Source organism: Sinohyriopsis cumingii, chromosome 12 (genome assembly GCF_028554795.1).
Source record: "Sinohyriopsis cumingii isolate HCF-2022 chromosome 12, ASM2855479v2, whole genome shotgun sequence".
NCBI lineage: Eukaryota > Metazoa > Mollusca > Bivalvia > Unionida > Unionidae > Sinohyriopsis > Sinohyriopsis cumingii.
Window position 1 is genome coordinate 90,787,923 of NC_142972.1, and position 17,833 is coordinate 90,805,755.

General features: G+C 35.2%; 1 protein-coding gene across 3 annotated transcripts in view; it reads right to left on the bottom strand.

Moving 5' to 3' along the window:
• The window catches only part of LOC149786964 (uncharacterized), a 161,413-nt gene that overhangs the window by 60,250 nt on the left and 83,330 nt on the right, over positions 1 to 17,833 (bottom strand). For all 3 annotated transcript variants that reach the window (XM_089977517.1, XM_089977516.1, XM_089977518.1), the window contains exons 7-8: positions 17,739 to 17,812; positions 12,523 to 12,630 (exon numbers count right to left, since the gene is read on the bottom strand). In XM_089977517.1, coding sequence (XP_089833643.1) covers positions 12,523 to 12,630; positions 17,739 to 17,812 — 182 coding nt within the window. The remainder of the gene's footprint in view (positions 1 to 12,522; positions 12,631 to 17,738; positions 17,813 to 17,833) is intronic.

Here is a 17,833-nt window from a genome sequence, read left to right on the forward strand (position 1 = left end):
GACAATTCACATCTGGGATGTCAATACCTAGTTACCAACTGTAAAGACAATTCACATCTGGGATGTCAATACCTAGTCATCAGCAGTAAAGACAATTCACACCTGGGATGACAATACCAAGTCATCAGCAGTAAAGACAATTCACACCTGGGATGACAATACCAAGTCATCAGCAGTAAAGACAATTCACACCTGGGATGACAATACCAAGTCATCAGCTGCAAAGACAATTCACATCTGGGATGACAATACCAGGTCAGCAGCTACAAAGACAATTCACATCTGGGATGACAATACCTCGACATCAACCACAAAGACAATTCACATTTGGGATGACAATAATCAGTCATCAGCTACAAACACAATTCACATCTGGGATGTCAATACTTAATTATCAGCAGTAAAGACAATTCACATCTGGGATGACAATACTGTAATAACCTGCATTTACGGAGTGAGGTATGCATGCGTGTATACGGTAAATACTATTCATACAAGCCGCCCAATTTGGTCTAGATTTTTTTTTAAAATTATAAATCAGTGCATTAGCAGTGAATTACTCAAATGAGTTGACATTACTATTTTCTAGGATCCTTTGGTTTGTTTACTTGTCGATTAATACTTAGCTGGTATAGTCTACATGTTTTTGTGATAGCGAAAATAGGGAGTATCATGCCGGCGGCTGGCATCCTTGATAATTCGGTTAATGACTATTTCTAGTTAACCACTTACGACTGTACAGTACATACTCAATGTGTTTATAGTCCCTGATGTTTCATTTGTATACGTCATCGCATTTAAGTTTGTTTTTCCTCTTCTTCATTTCTTTGGTACATATACATATTGACTACACTGTCATGCGGTCTACCTCGATGATATTGTAAGAGTGCATAACACGGTTTCCGAACCATTGCTATGAGCGACAGACTAAGACGGTATGTGCCGCGAAATACAAAACTGATTTTTTCTTTTTCTCTTTTTACTAAGGGCAATTCAATCGCAATGTAGCAATGTGTAAAATATCCAGCTGGTAATTTCTATAACTAATCATTGTGAAAATTAACTAAATATACACATTCCAAATTATACACATTCTAGTCATTTCTAATTTATTTTACAAGCAAACTAGATATTGTTTTATCATTCGTTATTTGAAATTCAGTTATATGGTCAAGTGAGTGTTGTCCTCACACGCTAATACTTTTATTGATTTCTTTATTTATTTTCTTTATTTAATTAGTTTTATGAAGCTAAAGACATACAGATAAGTTTCTCTACATTACAAATATATAGTTCCTTTCCTTAAATTATAAGTCCAACAAAGTTCTTTGGAAATAAAATGTTTAAGTCATTGTGAGTGTTTTCCTCGCCAACATGACATTCTAAATTCAATTCAACAATACTTTATTATTCTAGCAATCTATAAAACATAATTTATGTGTCTATTTTATAATTTACAAGTTGTCTAAGTCACTGTGCTTTCCTCACTGACTTGACATTCTAAATTCAGTTCAACAATACTTGATTATTCTAGCAATCTAAAAAATGTAAGTTATGTTTCTATTTTATAATGTATTAGTTGTCTAAGTCATTGTGAGTGTTTTCCTCACTGACTTGACAGCCAATTTACTTCCATCAATATCAGTTCACTTCAAATAAGTATTATGCTATAGTTGAAATGTAAAGTCAAGCAAGTGTTTTCCTTGCAGAGTTTTACATTTCACAATTACAATCAAGTCATACTTTCTCTCTTCTGTAGTAAACTTAGTTGCAACTAAATCCACAGATGGTAGCTCTAATATAATTTTCACTCATTAGAAAAAATAATATAATGAACTAATAGTATAGTGCTAATGTGTACCCTGACTTTGCATGAAATTATCATATACCATACTGTACCTCCAAACAATGATAGTATTTTGGCTTAGTTCAAAAAAAAACAAGACTGTCATAGCTATGAACTGACTTTATTCAATGTTTCTTAATAAATGAAACATCTAGTGTTATGGTTGAAAATAAATCAAGTGTTCAAGTTTACTCCATTCTCCCCCTCCTTAGTCAGCTGATAAGAAGCATACTCATCCCTGGTGCCATACTCCAATGTAGTATTATCAGGACCTAGCTCGGCTGTTACCTAGTCATCAGCAGTAAAGACAATTCACATCTGGGATGACAATACCCAGCCATCAGCTACAAAGACAATTCACATCCGGGATGTCAATACCTTGTCATCAGCAGTAAAGACAATTCACATCTGGGATGTAAATACCTACTCATCAGCTCCAAAGACATTTAACATCTGGGATGTCAATACTTAGTCATCAGCAGTAAAGACAATTGACATCTGGGATGACAATACCAAGTCATCAGCTACAAAGACAATTCACATCTGGAATGTCAATACTTAGTCATCAGCAGTAAAGACAATTGACATCTGGGATGACAATACTTAGTCATCAGCTGAAAAGACAATTCACATCTGGGATGTCAATACCTAGTCATCAGCAGTAAAGATAATTCACATGTGGGATGTAAATACCTACTGATCAGCTACAAAGACAATTCAAATCTGGGATGACAATACCAAGACATCAACCACAAAGACAATTCACATCTGGGATGTCAATGCCTATTCATCAGCATAAAAGACAATTCACATCTGGAATGACAATACCTAGTCATCAGCAGTAAAGACAATTCACATCTGTGATGACAATACCTAGTCATCAGCAGTAAAGACAATTCACATCTGGGATGACAATACCAAGTCATCAGCTACAAAGGCAAGTCACATCTGAGACGACAATACCAAGTCATCAGCAGTAAAGACAATTCACATCTGCGATGTCAATACCTAGTCAACAGCAGTAAAGACAATTCACATCTGGGATGACAATACCCAGTCATCAGCTACAAAGACAATTCATATCTGGGATGTCAATACCTAGTCATCAGCTGTAAAGACAATTCACATCTGGGATGACAATACCTAGTCATCAACAGTAAAGACAATTCACATCTGGGATGACAATAATCAGTCATCAGCTACAAAGACAATTCACATCTGGGATGTCAATACCTAGTCATCTGCAGTAAAGACAATTCACATCTGTGATGACAATACCTAGTCATCAGTTGTAAAGTCAAATCATAACAGGGATCATGATGTTTACATCTCACAGTAAACAAAGACAATTTACATCTGGGATGAGAATACCAAGCCATCAGTTACAAAGGCAAGTCACATCTGGGATGACAATACCAAGTCATCAGCAGTAAAGACAATTCACATCTGGGATGATAATACCTAGTCATCAGCTACAAAGACAATTCACATCTGGGATGATAATACCTAGTCATCAGCTACAAAGACAATTCACATCTGGGATGACAATACCAAGTCATCAGCAGTAAAGATTTTTCTTGTTGTTCTAGGGTTTAACGCCATTTTTCAGCACAAGATAGGCTATACATGGCGGCCAGTATAACTGGTGGAGGAAGAACCCTGGAAAACCCAGGGAAAAACCACTGACCCACGAGAAGCTACTGGCAGGCTTTCCCACGTACCCACGCTAGCCGAGCCTTGGACTTGAACCCACGCAGACAGAGGTGAGATGGCAGTGATCCGAAATGGTAAGCGCTTTAGACCACTCGGCCACTCGGGGCCCCAGCAGTAAAGACAATTCACATCTGGGATGACAATACCTAGTCATCAGCAGTAAAGACAATTCACATCTGGGATGACAATACCCAGTCATCAGCTACAAAGACAATTCACATCTGGGATGTCAATACCTAGTCATCAGCAGTAAAGACATTTCACATACGGGATATCAGTATCTAGTCATCAGCAGTAAAGATAATTCACATCTGTGATGTTAATACCTAGTCATCAGCTACAAAGACAATTCATATCTGGGATGACAATACCTAGTAATCAGCAGTAGAGACAATTCACATCTGGGATGACAATATCAGGTCATCAGCAGTAAAGACAATCACATCTGGGATGACAATACCTAGTCATCAGCTGCAAAGACAATTCACATCTGGGATGACAATACCAAGTCATCAGCTACAAAGACAATTCACATCTGGGATGTCAATACCTAGTCATCAGCTACAAAGGCAAGTCACATCTGGGATGACAATACCCAGTCATCAGCTACAAAGACAATTGATATCTGGGATATCAATAATTAGTCATCAGCTGTAAAGATAATTCACATCTGTGATGACGATACCAAGTCATTAGCAGTAAAGACAATTCACATCTGGGATGTCAATACCTAGTCATCAGCTACAAAGGCAAGTCACATCCGGGATGTCAATACCTAGTCATCAGCAGTAAAGACAATTCACATCTGGGATGTCAATACCTAGTTATCAGCAGTAAAAACAATTCACATCTGGGATGTCAATACCTAGTCATCAGCTACAAAGACAATTCATATCTGGGACGAAAGTACCTAGTAATCAGCAGTAAAGACAATTCACATCTGTGATGACAATACCAGGTCATCAGCAGTAAAGACAATTCACATCTGGGATGACATTACCTAGTCATCAGCTACAAAGACAATTCACATCTGGGATGACAATTCCCAGTCATCAGCTACAAAGACAATTCATATCTGGGATGTCCATACCCAATAATCAGCTACAAAGACAATTCACATCTGGGATGACAATTCCCAGTCATCAGCTCCAAAGACAATTCACATCTGGGATGTCAATACCTAGTCTTCAGCAGTAAAGATAATTCACATCTGGGATGACAATACCTAGTCATTAGCTAAAAAGACAATTCACATCTGGGATGACAATACCAAGTAACTAGCTGCAAAGACAATATACATCTGGGATGCCAATTCCAAGTCATCAGCAGTACAGACAATTCAAATCTGAAACGATAATCCCTTGAATCAAATCTCCTTGTGTCAAAATGTTGGAATGGAAGTACATATACTTTGTTCATATAAAATTAGGTCACTTCACAATGATCCCATTACAAAAACTCTAAGATGAACAATAATATGCATTAGCTTTCACATCTATAAATGAATTCACTAAATTCTGCAAAATCCAGCTGTAAAAGAGAAAATTCAGTAAATTGAGAAATCATGAAAAAATGTTTTTCAGACAATGACCATGATTTATCCCTTTTTTTACAGTTACCAATAAAAACTGCAAGATAAGTATAAACAACACTTAACAGTTCTGTGATTTCAATCCTATATAATCCTAAATGTCTGGTCACAAGAAGAACAGTATTGAATGCTCCAAATGAATTGCAATAGTCCGAATCTCTTTGTGTGCCATAATAATGTAATCCTGAAGTCTTGGTGTGGCACAATGATGTAATCCTGAAGTCTTGGTGTACCACAATGACCTAATCCTGAATGTCTTTGAATGAGTTCTCAATAATTCCAAAGTAGTAATTTAGTCCAAAAGGTCAACAACACTCTCTAATTCCAATAAACAATTTAAATAAATGATTCCTCTCAAATTATATCTAAACATGCAAATGATTCCACAGAATTATCTTATAACTAGACGGATGAATTTGTTTACAAAGCTTCTGCTCATGTAAAAACTGTCACCTGACCTATGACACAAATGAATGGCCCTGGAATTCCTTATTTCAAATAGAAAACTCCATTAAAGTTTCAACAAGTTTGCTTCCAGAACTGTCACAGCATGATGAAGACATACCTGATACAACATATGTCATGTTAGATCAAATTTGCTTAATCCCACTTCACAACATGGACATATTCAGAACAATGCTATATTGCAAGTTTTAGTATGCACAAAGTGTAATATCTCCATCTCCCGCTAAAAGCTCATGTCAAACTCACCTTGGGAATTCATACAGGTAATTGTCAACGAGACAATTAGAAGATTAGGTAGTCAGATATAGACAACCAACATTTCACATATTAAGTAACAGGATGATCATAGCTATGGTAATGTCTCAAGTCCTTTGAAGACTGCTGTACAAGAGTCAATTTGGATAATTTACATAGGTAAATTTCACAAAATGGACCAACCCAATCACAAAATGGACCAACAATACTCGCTAAAGGAAACTGTGTTGAATAATAAAAGTTATTACACACCACAGCCTTAATTGAGAATGTTTTTCAGCCATGAAATGGACCGATTGAAAGACATAAGGCACATACTCATGTTTACACAGTTAATTTGTGTTGATTGTGTTAACACCTGTATTGGAAAAAGGTACTTGTTACTGCTGTATTATCCGTGTGACCCTCACTATTTTAAAATACACTCCTCTCCTCCCCACTCCCCCAAATAAAATTGCCAGTAAGGAGTTTGACAGTACTAACCATCCTCTAATGAGTGCCAAGATGCACTCAAATAACGTTTGTATCACCATAAATCCCGGCTACTGAACTAATGAGAACAGTCAGTAAAGACTGCATCTAATTATTCCTATAGTTTTCTTTCCAATGGATATTAAGGACAAACACTTGGTGTATATTTTTATTTAAGGTCAGTGTTGTTGTGATTATGTGAATTTTTGCATGTTTATGTATGTTTGTAGTAAAATACATGATGATGCTAAATCTATGTTTTCTTTGTAAGTGTATTACATGCTTTAAAGAAAACATACATTATTTGCCTGTATTCAAATTTGAATTTCTCCAACTATCTTCTATAGGCTTATATGAAAGACAAATTATTCTCAACTGGACATAGTCATTTATTTTTACATAACATGCACTAACCCATGTGACCCCGGAGCACACATTTTAAGTCTCAAAGAAAATGTGACCCCGGAGCACACATTTTAAGTCTCAAAGAAAATGTGACCCCGGAGCGCACATTTTAAGTCTCATAGAAAATACTGGGCTTCGTTTTATCCATGACTGAGTGTAGCCTTTATAGGTTATTGCCATCGCTGTTTATAGCTCAATGAGCATGCGCAAGATAGGTCTAGTACAGTATACCCGTACGAAGGGCACTATGAGTTACCAAATTGCAGTTCATCAATGGATTTAGGATCAATTCTCAATAAAGTATTTTCCCTTGATGATATTTTCAAGAAATATGCCTTTTACAAGGCCTCCCTCGGAAATATTTTTCTTCGCGCCATGAAATTTGCCAAATGTAAAAATTTGGAGTCACTTTTCAGCCATTTTATGCCATGATACAGGGACTTAAAGATAAGCATAATATTATATTGGACCTATTTTTAATCTATATAAATGTGACAATAAAACAGTTTTTACGTGCTTTTATTACACTTCAAAGCACAAGAATAATTATCAATAAATATAACAATACCTTTATATTCACGTGAAGTTCAAGCATATGAAAAGCAAGAATGAATAAGAATGTTTCTTTATAAGTGAAAATACAAAACACTGCCGAGTCTTTATGAACAAAGCTGCCAACACTTCATCAATATCCAACTCATTTTTTCCCCGGACCGTTTCTTAAATTCCTTCCTGAAATCAACACTGGGCTCATCAATGGAAATTCTCATTAAATTTTTCAGAGTAGGTATACCCACAGAATTTTGTAAGTTTGTTCTGATCAGATTCTGGTGACTGAATCCCCTCTCATAGTCTGCAGTAGAAATAGGGGCAACAAGTAACCTGGTAGCTGCCTCAGATGCAGCTGGATATATATCATTGTTTTTTGGAGCTAGATTAGCCATATACTTTGCGACTGATACAGAGTTGTTGTATCAAGTAAATTTATAATTTTTCAATTATATAAGAGACTCTGACCCTTTACAGTCAACAAATGGCATCCTTGAAGTGGCATCCTGTGTTACTCAGTTAGGTTCAGGCCATAAAAACGTGTTATCTAAGTAAATAATCCCTAAAACACTATGCAGTCACAAGTGTCTCACACTCACAGTTTGCAATAAACATAAATTAACAAGTGCAAATGACACTGAACCTTTAACCTGACATGTTCAACAATGGATTATATCCCCCAGTCATTCCTTATTTCCTACTAATCACATTTAAATTCTTCTCAAAACCAACTGACAGCTTACAATTAGCTGCAATCATGTTCAAATAATGTTTTATTCATTCACTGACTGCCGCAGACATTGAAAACAGATATTAAGTGGCCTGAGTCAAGTATATCAATGAAAAATTTAAAATTTATAAAAATTTGTTGCCAGCAAATTTTGCCAATCAGTAAAAAATAGTGCCACTTTCAAACTTCTTTGCATTTTGCAACAAATGTGAAGCCTAGTGGAGGCCCTGCTCTCTTTATTGGAAATAATAATCTTTGCATAGGTTTATAGTCTCAAGACAAGTTATGAGTTTCCAACAATTTTTCAACTTCTGCAACATCTAACACTTTTCCTACAGTCTTCCAGCTTTCAACAGGTTTCCAGCAAATTTATTTAAGGCCCGTGAAAGTTCAAATCGGTAGCCAGAAAGCCAGTGCATGAGCAAGGAGGCAACAGAGCATCCGAAGCCTAAATTCGATTTCTTGTGTACACCAGCACATAGCAGCCAGGTTAAAGACTCAATATAGACAGACGAGGGTGTCTACTCTAATTTGAGATTTTAGTTACTTCTTTAATTTATTTAATATTTATTTTTGCAATAATTTTTATCACATTAACAATTTCGTTACTTAAATAATTTTAAGATACAGATAGCTCATGCTGTAATTTCAGTATTTAAAGTAGAACTTCAATTTCTCATTATTTTAAAATAACCATTTCTTATTTCTAATGTTTCATCCAGTATCCATTTTCATGCATTTGAGATGTTCATAAATATGACAGTTTCTGTTCTTTGAGAAAAAATGTTTGCAAATCCCAGCTGTATAACTGTAAAAGAGTTTGCCTTGATGTCAGTGTATGTTGCGGTGATAAAACTTCAATTGGGTAATCAATCGTGACTTCTCATCACATATCGCCCCTTTCTTATTAATTATGTGTAGTCATTGAATGAGTCCGATTTCTCTTTACATACCACACTTTTGCTATTATGAATTGTGTGTGGTCATTGAATGAGTAAATTTCTCTTCACATATTATGCTTTTACTAATACAGATTGTGTGATCATTGTATGAAAATAATTATCTCCTCAAATCACACCTATTCAGTTCGATAAATATGTGTGTGATCATTGAATGTATCTAGTTATCTTCAAATATCACACTTTATCGGACTGAAACTCTCAATCTGATGAAATTATTTGCATTTGTTGCGTAAACATAATCTTCCTCCCAATACCACATCCTACTTCATGTACTCATCGGCTAGGATGCTGTCTAAGGGACACAGCTCTTTTCTTTGCCTAAAACGATCACAGGACAAGTAGTCTCCCTTGATCTACTGCAGTCCTATTAACTAGAGTCAACATTATCTACAAGATTTCTAAGTGAGAAAGTCTTGTTCTGCCCAAGATTGTATATTATATAAATAGTCTTCTTAATAGTACCCACCCCCACTTTCCATACTCAGTAAGCAATAATTAACTCAGATGAAGGCAAGTCATGCAGATGCAGAACATTCACGATATTTTCACCTGCACATCAGTGACTGCAAGCAGGGATAAAAATCAACCATTCAAGAAAAATAACCAAATGTCAGACCTGATGTCAAGTTAGCATCTCCACCACCACCGTGACATATTTCCGTGAATCTAAGTGATTGCTGAATATTCAATTTATTGCTGTTTGTTTGAATCTTGTACATTGAAAATATGTGTATAGTATGCATACAAAAGTCTGACTCTGTTATTATTTTAATCCAGTTTATTGCATAAAGCACCTGTAACAAATAAATCTCACTATGGGTTTATTGTGTCAAAAAGTGAACAAGAAATAAAGTACCTAACCGTCAAAAAACGTTACAAAACTTATTTTTTCCCATGGTTCCAAATAAGTTGCTACTGTTGTTGTTGTTATTATTATTATTATTATTATTATCAACATCACTGTATAATTCAGATGTCTACTAGACGATAGTTGACTTGTACAGTTTGGTCCTTTATTCCAACTACTTGGGAAAACTAAATAAAACGCTGTGCTATAAAACAACAAAAGTAACTCAAGCCAGAGATAGAGTGTGACTCCGTTATAACACCTTACATGGTAGATGGGAGCCATAGAACCTGACGGCATTACACAACGAACCATGTTATAAGCAACCAGGTCAATTAGCTGAAGAAAATTATGCATGTACCCAAAAAAAATTGCAGGGAGGGGGTGTATGTAATAAATGCAGGTGGTAAAATACGTGCTTCATAAGCACAGTTAACATCTTAAATTGATGCATATTAAATGAGAAATACACCTGTAGTGAAAACAGAGAAGACATATATAATAGTTTACTTTATTTAGAGAACCACGAATTGGTACATATACGTGAATACTGTTTATATATAGATGTCTAATGTATAGCATGAATAGTATCCACACTGTGTACTCACCCTAGAACCTGATCATATACATTGAATCCACGATACAAGTGATTCCATCGAAATATGCACACACACAAAGCTTTAAAATGTTCAATAATTTTGTCACAGGTCATATTGCTCTGAATTCAGTGGAAAAATAAAGCACAATCATGTAACGAATGACGAAGAACATTTACTTTTCAGTACGTCTCAAGTCGGTAAAAGTTTGTTTGCATTTTAAGCTGCCGTTGGTAGCGTTTGTAAGCATCAACTTTTTCCCTACAAAAATAAAATTTTCACCGCACAGCTAATGTGTTTCAGTCAGATTGGAAAATGCAAAAATCCATCAGATTCCATCACTTTTTTAAGTTTGGTACTGACTTCCTTTGATGAAAAGTTCTTTGTTTTTATTGAAAGATTGTAGTTGGCTTTCTTTGATTAAGGGTGCATGCGTTATTGAAGTCACCGCTAAAGGACAGCCTTGGAGAACCAAACAAATACCCATGTCTTAATGCAGCCGCAACATCAAATAATTGTACTGCATGATTGAGACTGATTTTTTTTTCCATTTGCTGAGTACTTTTTCATAGCAATCGGTGCTTCAAAGGTAAACTGTTTCCTTTGAAATTTCAGCAAACTATTTCATCTGGGTACGTTTTTAAAAAGGAATTGGCCATCATTTGGACTATTCTAGTTACTGTCCCTCCATGCCTATTGAACAAATCAATAAGTAAGATGTATTTTTTTTTTTACATTTGTGGTAACACTGTGATGCTGCCTTCCACACATGCATCTGAAAATTAGCAAAGGGTCAACGGACGATAGGGACGCAGGTGTTCTGGTTTGATGACAGTAATTTTTACAGAAAATGTGAGTGTTCTGAAGGATTTAATTCTGAGTGTAAAGAAGAGGAATTTTACTTACCATCCACAAATAAATGTCAGTCTTTGGAAATGTATTAATTACTAGCGAGCTGCTGAAAATCCGATGAAAGATAGATGCTGAGATAATACCTCGTCTGGTTGATCTCCGTTACCAGAAATGTCAACAACAAAAAAGCGGATATTTCACAACATACAGTACTCATGCTAGATGTCATGATAAGCGGATTATAATATAACAGTGCACTGTTTAGATGGTTTGACAATATGGACAAAGAATTTGTTTATGTAACAATATATAAATTTCAGTGCATTTTATATCCAGTTTGTGGCTTCCTTTCATGGGGCCTCTGAATTTCTGCACTCCAAACCAATGGTTGTATATAAAAGTTTAAACAGTCAACAACATCACCAATAAGAAAAAATCACCACATGGTATTTTTTGCCGCCATTAAGGAAACTTTATCCAAGTTTGCAACATTAGCAAAGACCTATGTGATCCCAGAATAAACTTTTTATGCGTTATTTCTCGTACTTTTAAGAAGAAAAAAACTACTTTTTCATGTACAAGAAAAATACATACAAAATTTAAGGAGCCATGCCAGGATCATCTTGAATTATTTATACACGATCTCTTCTCCAAAATGATAATAATGTTTTTACGTTTTTTTCATAGTTTTAAGAAAGAATTTTTTTGTGTACAAGAAAAATACATGCATATGACATTTCGGGAGCCACACCATGACCGTGTTATATCCGAATTTGTGTTATAACGGAGCACGCTATAGCAGGGTCACACTGTACATTGCAAGAGTCAAATCCTTGATGGGGTCATTCTCAGTACTAATTTTCTTCCTTTTCCTTCTGCATCTCCTTAGTAAAAGACACAAGTTGCAGTGTTACTTGGAAAGGAATACTGCAGACTATGATCATGTAAAATACATAAATAACTTCTTTTGTGCAATGACATTTTGCAAATGAAAAAGTCAATCTGTTAGCACGGAAAGGACTGGCACAAACATTAAAAATGATCAGGCAAGCATAAATTAGCATGGCACAAGGAAAGTGTGTTACAGCAATTTCCCAGCCTGAATGACTTGTAGAAAACACAAGTTTGTGATATACAATACAAATGTCTGTGCTTATATATGTGTGGACAAAGATATTCACCTAGGTCACACTCATAGAATATGGCCAAGGTACAAAAATAAAAGCAAGAACAAACATACCATTTGCACACCATACTGCATGGGATTTCTTACATCAGGATTGTTAGCAACAGGAGCACTGGGCATCACAGTGTGGTCTCCATAATTACCCAACACATTCATCTGGTTCTAAAAATATAAAGACCAAATGGAGTGGTGAGCAATTTGATCATATAAATATACATCTCCAGCATTCTACCACATACAATAAGATGATGATATGTCTATAATCAAAACATTATTACTCATCTGAAATATAGTGTTAATACACTGCCTTGTCAACATGTATATCTGATGATGATGACCATAATATTCACAATGATTTGCATCTGTCTACTATCATGTATAACCAGCATTTATCAGGAATTCAGACTATTCTGTCAGATACTACATCCAGCTGTAAGTCAGAAAATGCATTAGGTCCTCCTAAGTCATGGACCAAAAAGATTAAACACTTTCTGCAATTTTAAATCATGACCATGATACATAACAATTTTCACATTTACTGATAAAAACTGTAAAATAAGGGTAATCTTTCAAAATACTCCCTCGCATGCTACAGACAGAAAAGAGCAATAACTAGGTCACTCTAATAAAAATCACTAGAGCAAGGTGATGTGTTGAAAAATGCACACTCAGCTAATGACCATGTAACCCATTTCATAGTGATCCATGACAAATTATGAGACTAGCTATACTAGTGAGAATGAGTAAGACATTACATTTTTAGCTGCAATATGAATGATACAACAACTGTAACAAGAGACCCAAGAGGGTCTTATATTGCTCACTTGGCTTATATAACACGACAGCTGATCACGTCAATATGCAGACTTATCAGCTATTGTCAGGACACAATAATAGTATAGGCTTCTTTACCAAGGTGGAGTAAAATCAAACTAGAATTTGGTTTCCAAAATGGTAACCAGCTCAGCCAAAGTGTTTACATGATTACCACTTTAATGTGTTCATAACCTGGATCAACATATAACACTTCCAAGATCTTGATAATGAATGATACAACAACTGTAACAAAAACCCAAGAAGGTCTTAAATTGCTAACCTGACTTACTTAACATGACAGCTGATGATGTCAATATGTAGACTTATCTGCTATTGTCAGGACACAAAATATAAACTCTCTCTCAAACTTTGCATCAGTTTGATTTTACACAATGTACTAATATATCTACACCTTCGCTACAAAAAACTCATTTACCACCTTTGAGTAAGCAGGATCGGGAATTTCCATAGACAGAGAATGGTAACTAGCCCAGCCATTCAGTTGCCATGTATCTCACTAATATGCACATACTTCACTTGTTATAGGATCTATCATGAACAATACTAATATAGGCTTCTTTACCAAACTCCATGACCTTGATAATACGAGTTTACATGAATACTGCTTTAATATGTTCATATCTTGGATCAACATAAAACAGTTACAAGATCTTCATGATACAGAATTACTCACAATCATACTCAATCAAGATCTTGGTCACATAAACCTATTTTCTAAGTTTGGTCAAAATCATATAAAAAAAATACAAAGTCTTGCATGGTATAAATCTCACCTGATCTGGTTCTGGATTGGGTTAAAGTTGGTTTAAAATAAGCTAAATAGTGTCTTAACTGGTAACAAGCCAATCAAATGCAAAATTATCTTTATTAACATGTGCAGATCTTACCCATTATTAATTTTAGTCATGATCCAGAATCGATAAATTTTATCAAAGTTCATCCTGCATTATGACTGTCAGTGTGGTAACAAGGTGAGACAATCAGATGAAATATAAACTCATTAATACTTATTATTTTCACTATTTATTTAAATTAAGCTCTTGATGATATAAGCACATATTTCAAAACTGATAATAACTGACTTAATGGCAATAAGCTCAGCCAATCAGATGTAAGAATACCTCATTACTAAGGATGTCTTATTCATTAGTGAACTCATCCAAGCTCTTGTTGATACAAACCTATATATCAAAGCAGATCAAAAGTGTTCATAAATATGGTTTCCTTGGTGTAAGCATAATCAGGAAATTATTCAGAATATCTTCATTAATATGCCTGCTTCCGGCTTATTATCAAATATGAGTAAGATATAAGCATGTATTTAAAGAAACCTGAAAACAAATTCACACCAAACATATGTTTTCCAGCACAGTTATAAAGCTAGCCATTTCACTGCAAAGTAACTCTATTATCATACAACTGAATTTCACTGGTTTCCAAAACCTATTTAAATCTTGATCACACAAGTCAAATTTAAAGTCTAGTCAAAATTATGTCATTTAAGAAAGAGCATTCCAGAGGTAAGTGAATGAGACACAATATTACAACATTATTATGTGTGTATCACATTAGTAAACTCTTCTCAGATTTTGATATATTGTAAGTTTCATTAAAATCGGATTAGACTATACTATGGTTCCCAGAACAGTAACAATCTCAGTCAGTTAATTACAAGACTACCTTATTAGGACGGATACAGTTTGGCCATTATTACACATGTCTGAAATTTTTTATGTATAAGCGTATATTTCAAGTCTGATCAAATCATACATCTGGTCTTCAGAGTGGTTACACTGTTAGCCAATGCGATGACCTTATTAATATATGTGGTTCATGTTTATTATCAAATTGACCGCTCCGGTGGCCTAGATGGTTACAGTGTCAGCTTCGGATGTGGGAGATCATGACATTAAAAGCCATATAATTTCTCTCCCAAACTGAGAACCCCTGCCATTTTTCATGTGTGTAACTTAATCTGATGTTGATCAGTGACATCCACAAGTCAACTGATCTCAGTTGATTACAAGATTTCATGATGTCACCATTTTAAGTATAGGAAGCCCACACCATGCTATACAGTAGTTCGGTAGCTGATTCTTATGTGATATGCTATCCTCATTTTGCATCTGATATGATGCTGTCCTCAGCCTAACACTGATGAGTATTTTTCTTAAAAAGCATAACTAATATACATTAATTTTTAAATGTCTATGACCGATTCTTACCAATTAATATAGGAATCTGCAACAGATGTGTCTGTCTTCAACCTAAGCTCATCCTTCAACATATTCCAGCGATCAAACTGATCACCAATATTCAACCGAGTCCTATTTTTATCTAACATATACTTTATTCTCAGACCTGCTTAAAAAAGCCTGACTGCCTCTCTTCATTCACACTCAGATCAATTTGTATGACAACTGTGTGAATGCTGTTATTAGATTAGTTGCCAAAAAAATTTGCTGAATGTATAACATCACTACTTTTGAAGTACATTCCAAATAAAAAATGGAATTACGAATGACTTCATTGACTGAACTAAGGAGTGGCAACTCTTAATCCTAAATATTTTATCGTCATTTAAACATAACATCTTGATTATTTCAAACAACACTTTGTTAGATAACAACATTCTAATAACAGGCACGTCAAAGTTAAATATACCGCCACCCCTCTACTACTCAATATCACCTGTCCTAACCAAACTGCTATGAACTGTCTTAAATGTTCTAGTTGCATGCACATCCACGTTAGTCATACCCACTCCCCCTCAACCACCCAGTGTCAACTGTTCTTCCAACAGAAATCCTATCAACATTCAAATAACAAGCACATCCAAGTTATTCATAACCACTCTCCTTCCGCTAACCATCATAAACCAGTCTTTCCAACAAAATGTGTATCAACATTTTAATAACATGTACGTCCAAGTTGTTCACAATCACTCCCCATCCACTACCCACCATCAACTATTTCTTCAGGGGCCAAGGGTGGCCAAGTGCTGTAAAGCACTCGCCTTTACATATCACTGACATCTTAACTCTGCTGGTTTGGGTTTGGAGTCTCAGGCACAGCATGTATAGTCATGTGAAACAGCTTGCCAGAAGCTTCCAGTAGGATAGTAGTTCTGCCCTAACAATGAACCTAAACTCAAAACAACAACAGCTAGTTCTTCTCCTTGGAAGTGTATCAACATTATAATAACATGCACATCCAATTTATTCATATCCACAACCCCTCCACATAATAATTCCTAAACAAACACCAGATCTCTAGAAATGTAAAACAAAACAGTGGATTGTTAGAGGCTGTTGCACTATGTGTGCTCTGCAGAGCAACAAAGCTAAAAGCTGATGACACCTGGTGGCATCAAGTGGAGGTAATGGGCAAGAGTTACTGCTCTTTGTCTCTTTCAAAATAGACAAGACAAAATGTTTTCATCTTTTAGTAGGGTTGGATCCATGACATAGCTGGCTAATATTCATAATGTAATGTGATTGGGGATTGCATTCAAAGGAGAAACTATATTCAAGATTATATTAGGAAGCAAATCCAAAATCATTCCATATAATATCACAAGGAGTCCATTATCACAAGGAGTCCATATAATATCACATTGAGTCCATTATTAATAAGAATGATAAATTATGCAATGTCCATAATACCATAATGCCAGCAAGTAGCTAATGATACCTTGATTCTCACAATATAAACATTTTTCTCTCAACAACATTCTAATAACAGAACTCTAACTTATTCTTACCCACTATGCTGTCCTTTTCCTTGTAAGTGTATCAACATTCTACCAGTATGTACATCCATGTTATTCATAGTCACTCCCCTTCCACTAATCAAAAACAACTATTACTACCCCTTGGAAAAATATCAACACTTTAATAACTTGCACATCCAAGTTATTCATACACAATCCATATCACATTAATAAGAAAGATCAGTAAATTAATGTCCATAGTGCCAGCAAGTAGCTAATACTACAATAACTTTGACTCCCACAACATAAACATCTTACATTCAACAACAGGGAAACACTGCAGAGTCAAAGAAGACAATGTTACTAATTCTAAATGTCTATATTTTGTTCCATAAAGTTGAATATTTAAGTTCAAATTTATACATATGTATACCATGGGGAATAACAACATTACATATATATACCAAGAGGAATAGCAACATTACATATGTATATCAAGAGAAATAGCAACATTACATATGTATACCATGGGGAATAGCAACATTACATATGTATACCATGGGAAATAGCAACATTACATATGTATACCATGGAAAATAGCAACATTACATATGTATACCATGGGGAATAGCAACATTACATATGTATACCATGGGGAATAGCAACATTACATATGTATACCAAGAGGAACAGCAACATTACAATGTTTTCTAAAACAAACCTTTGTGTCATTTTCATCAAATTCCATCTTTGCCACAGCTTGCCTCTGACCTTTCACCTTGAGGCCTGACGAGTCTGAAAAATACAATATAAGCA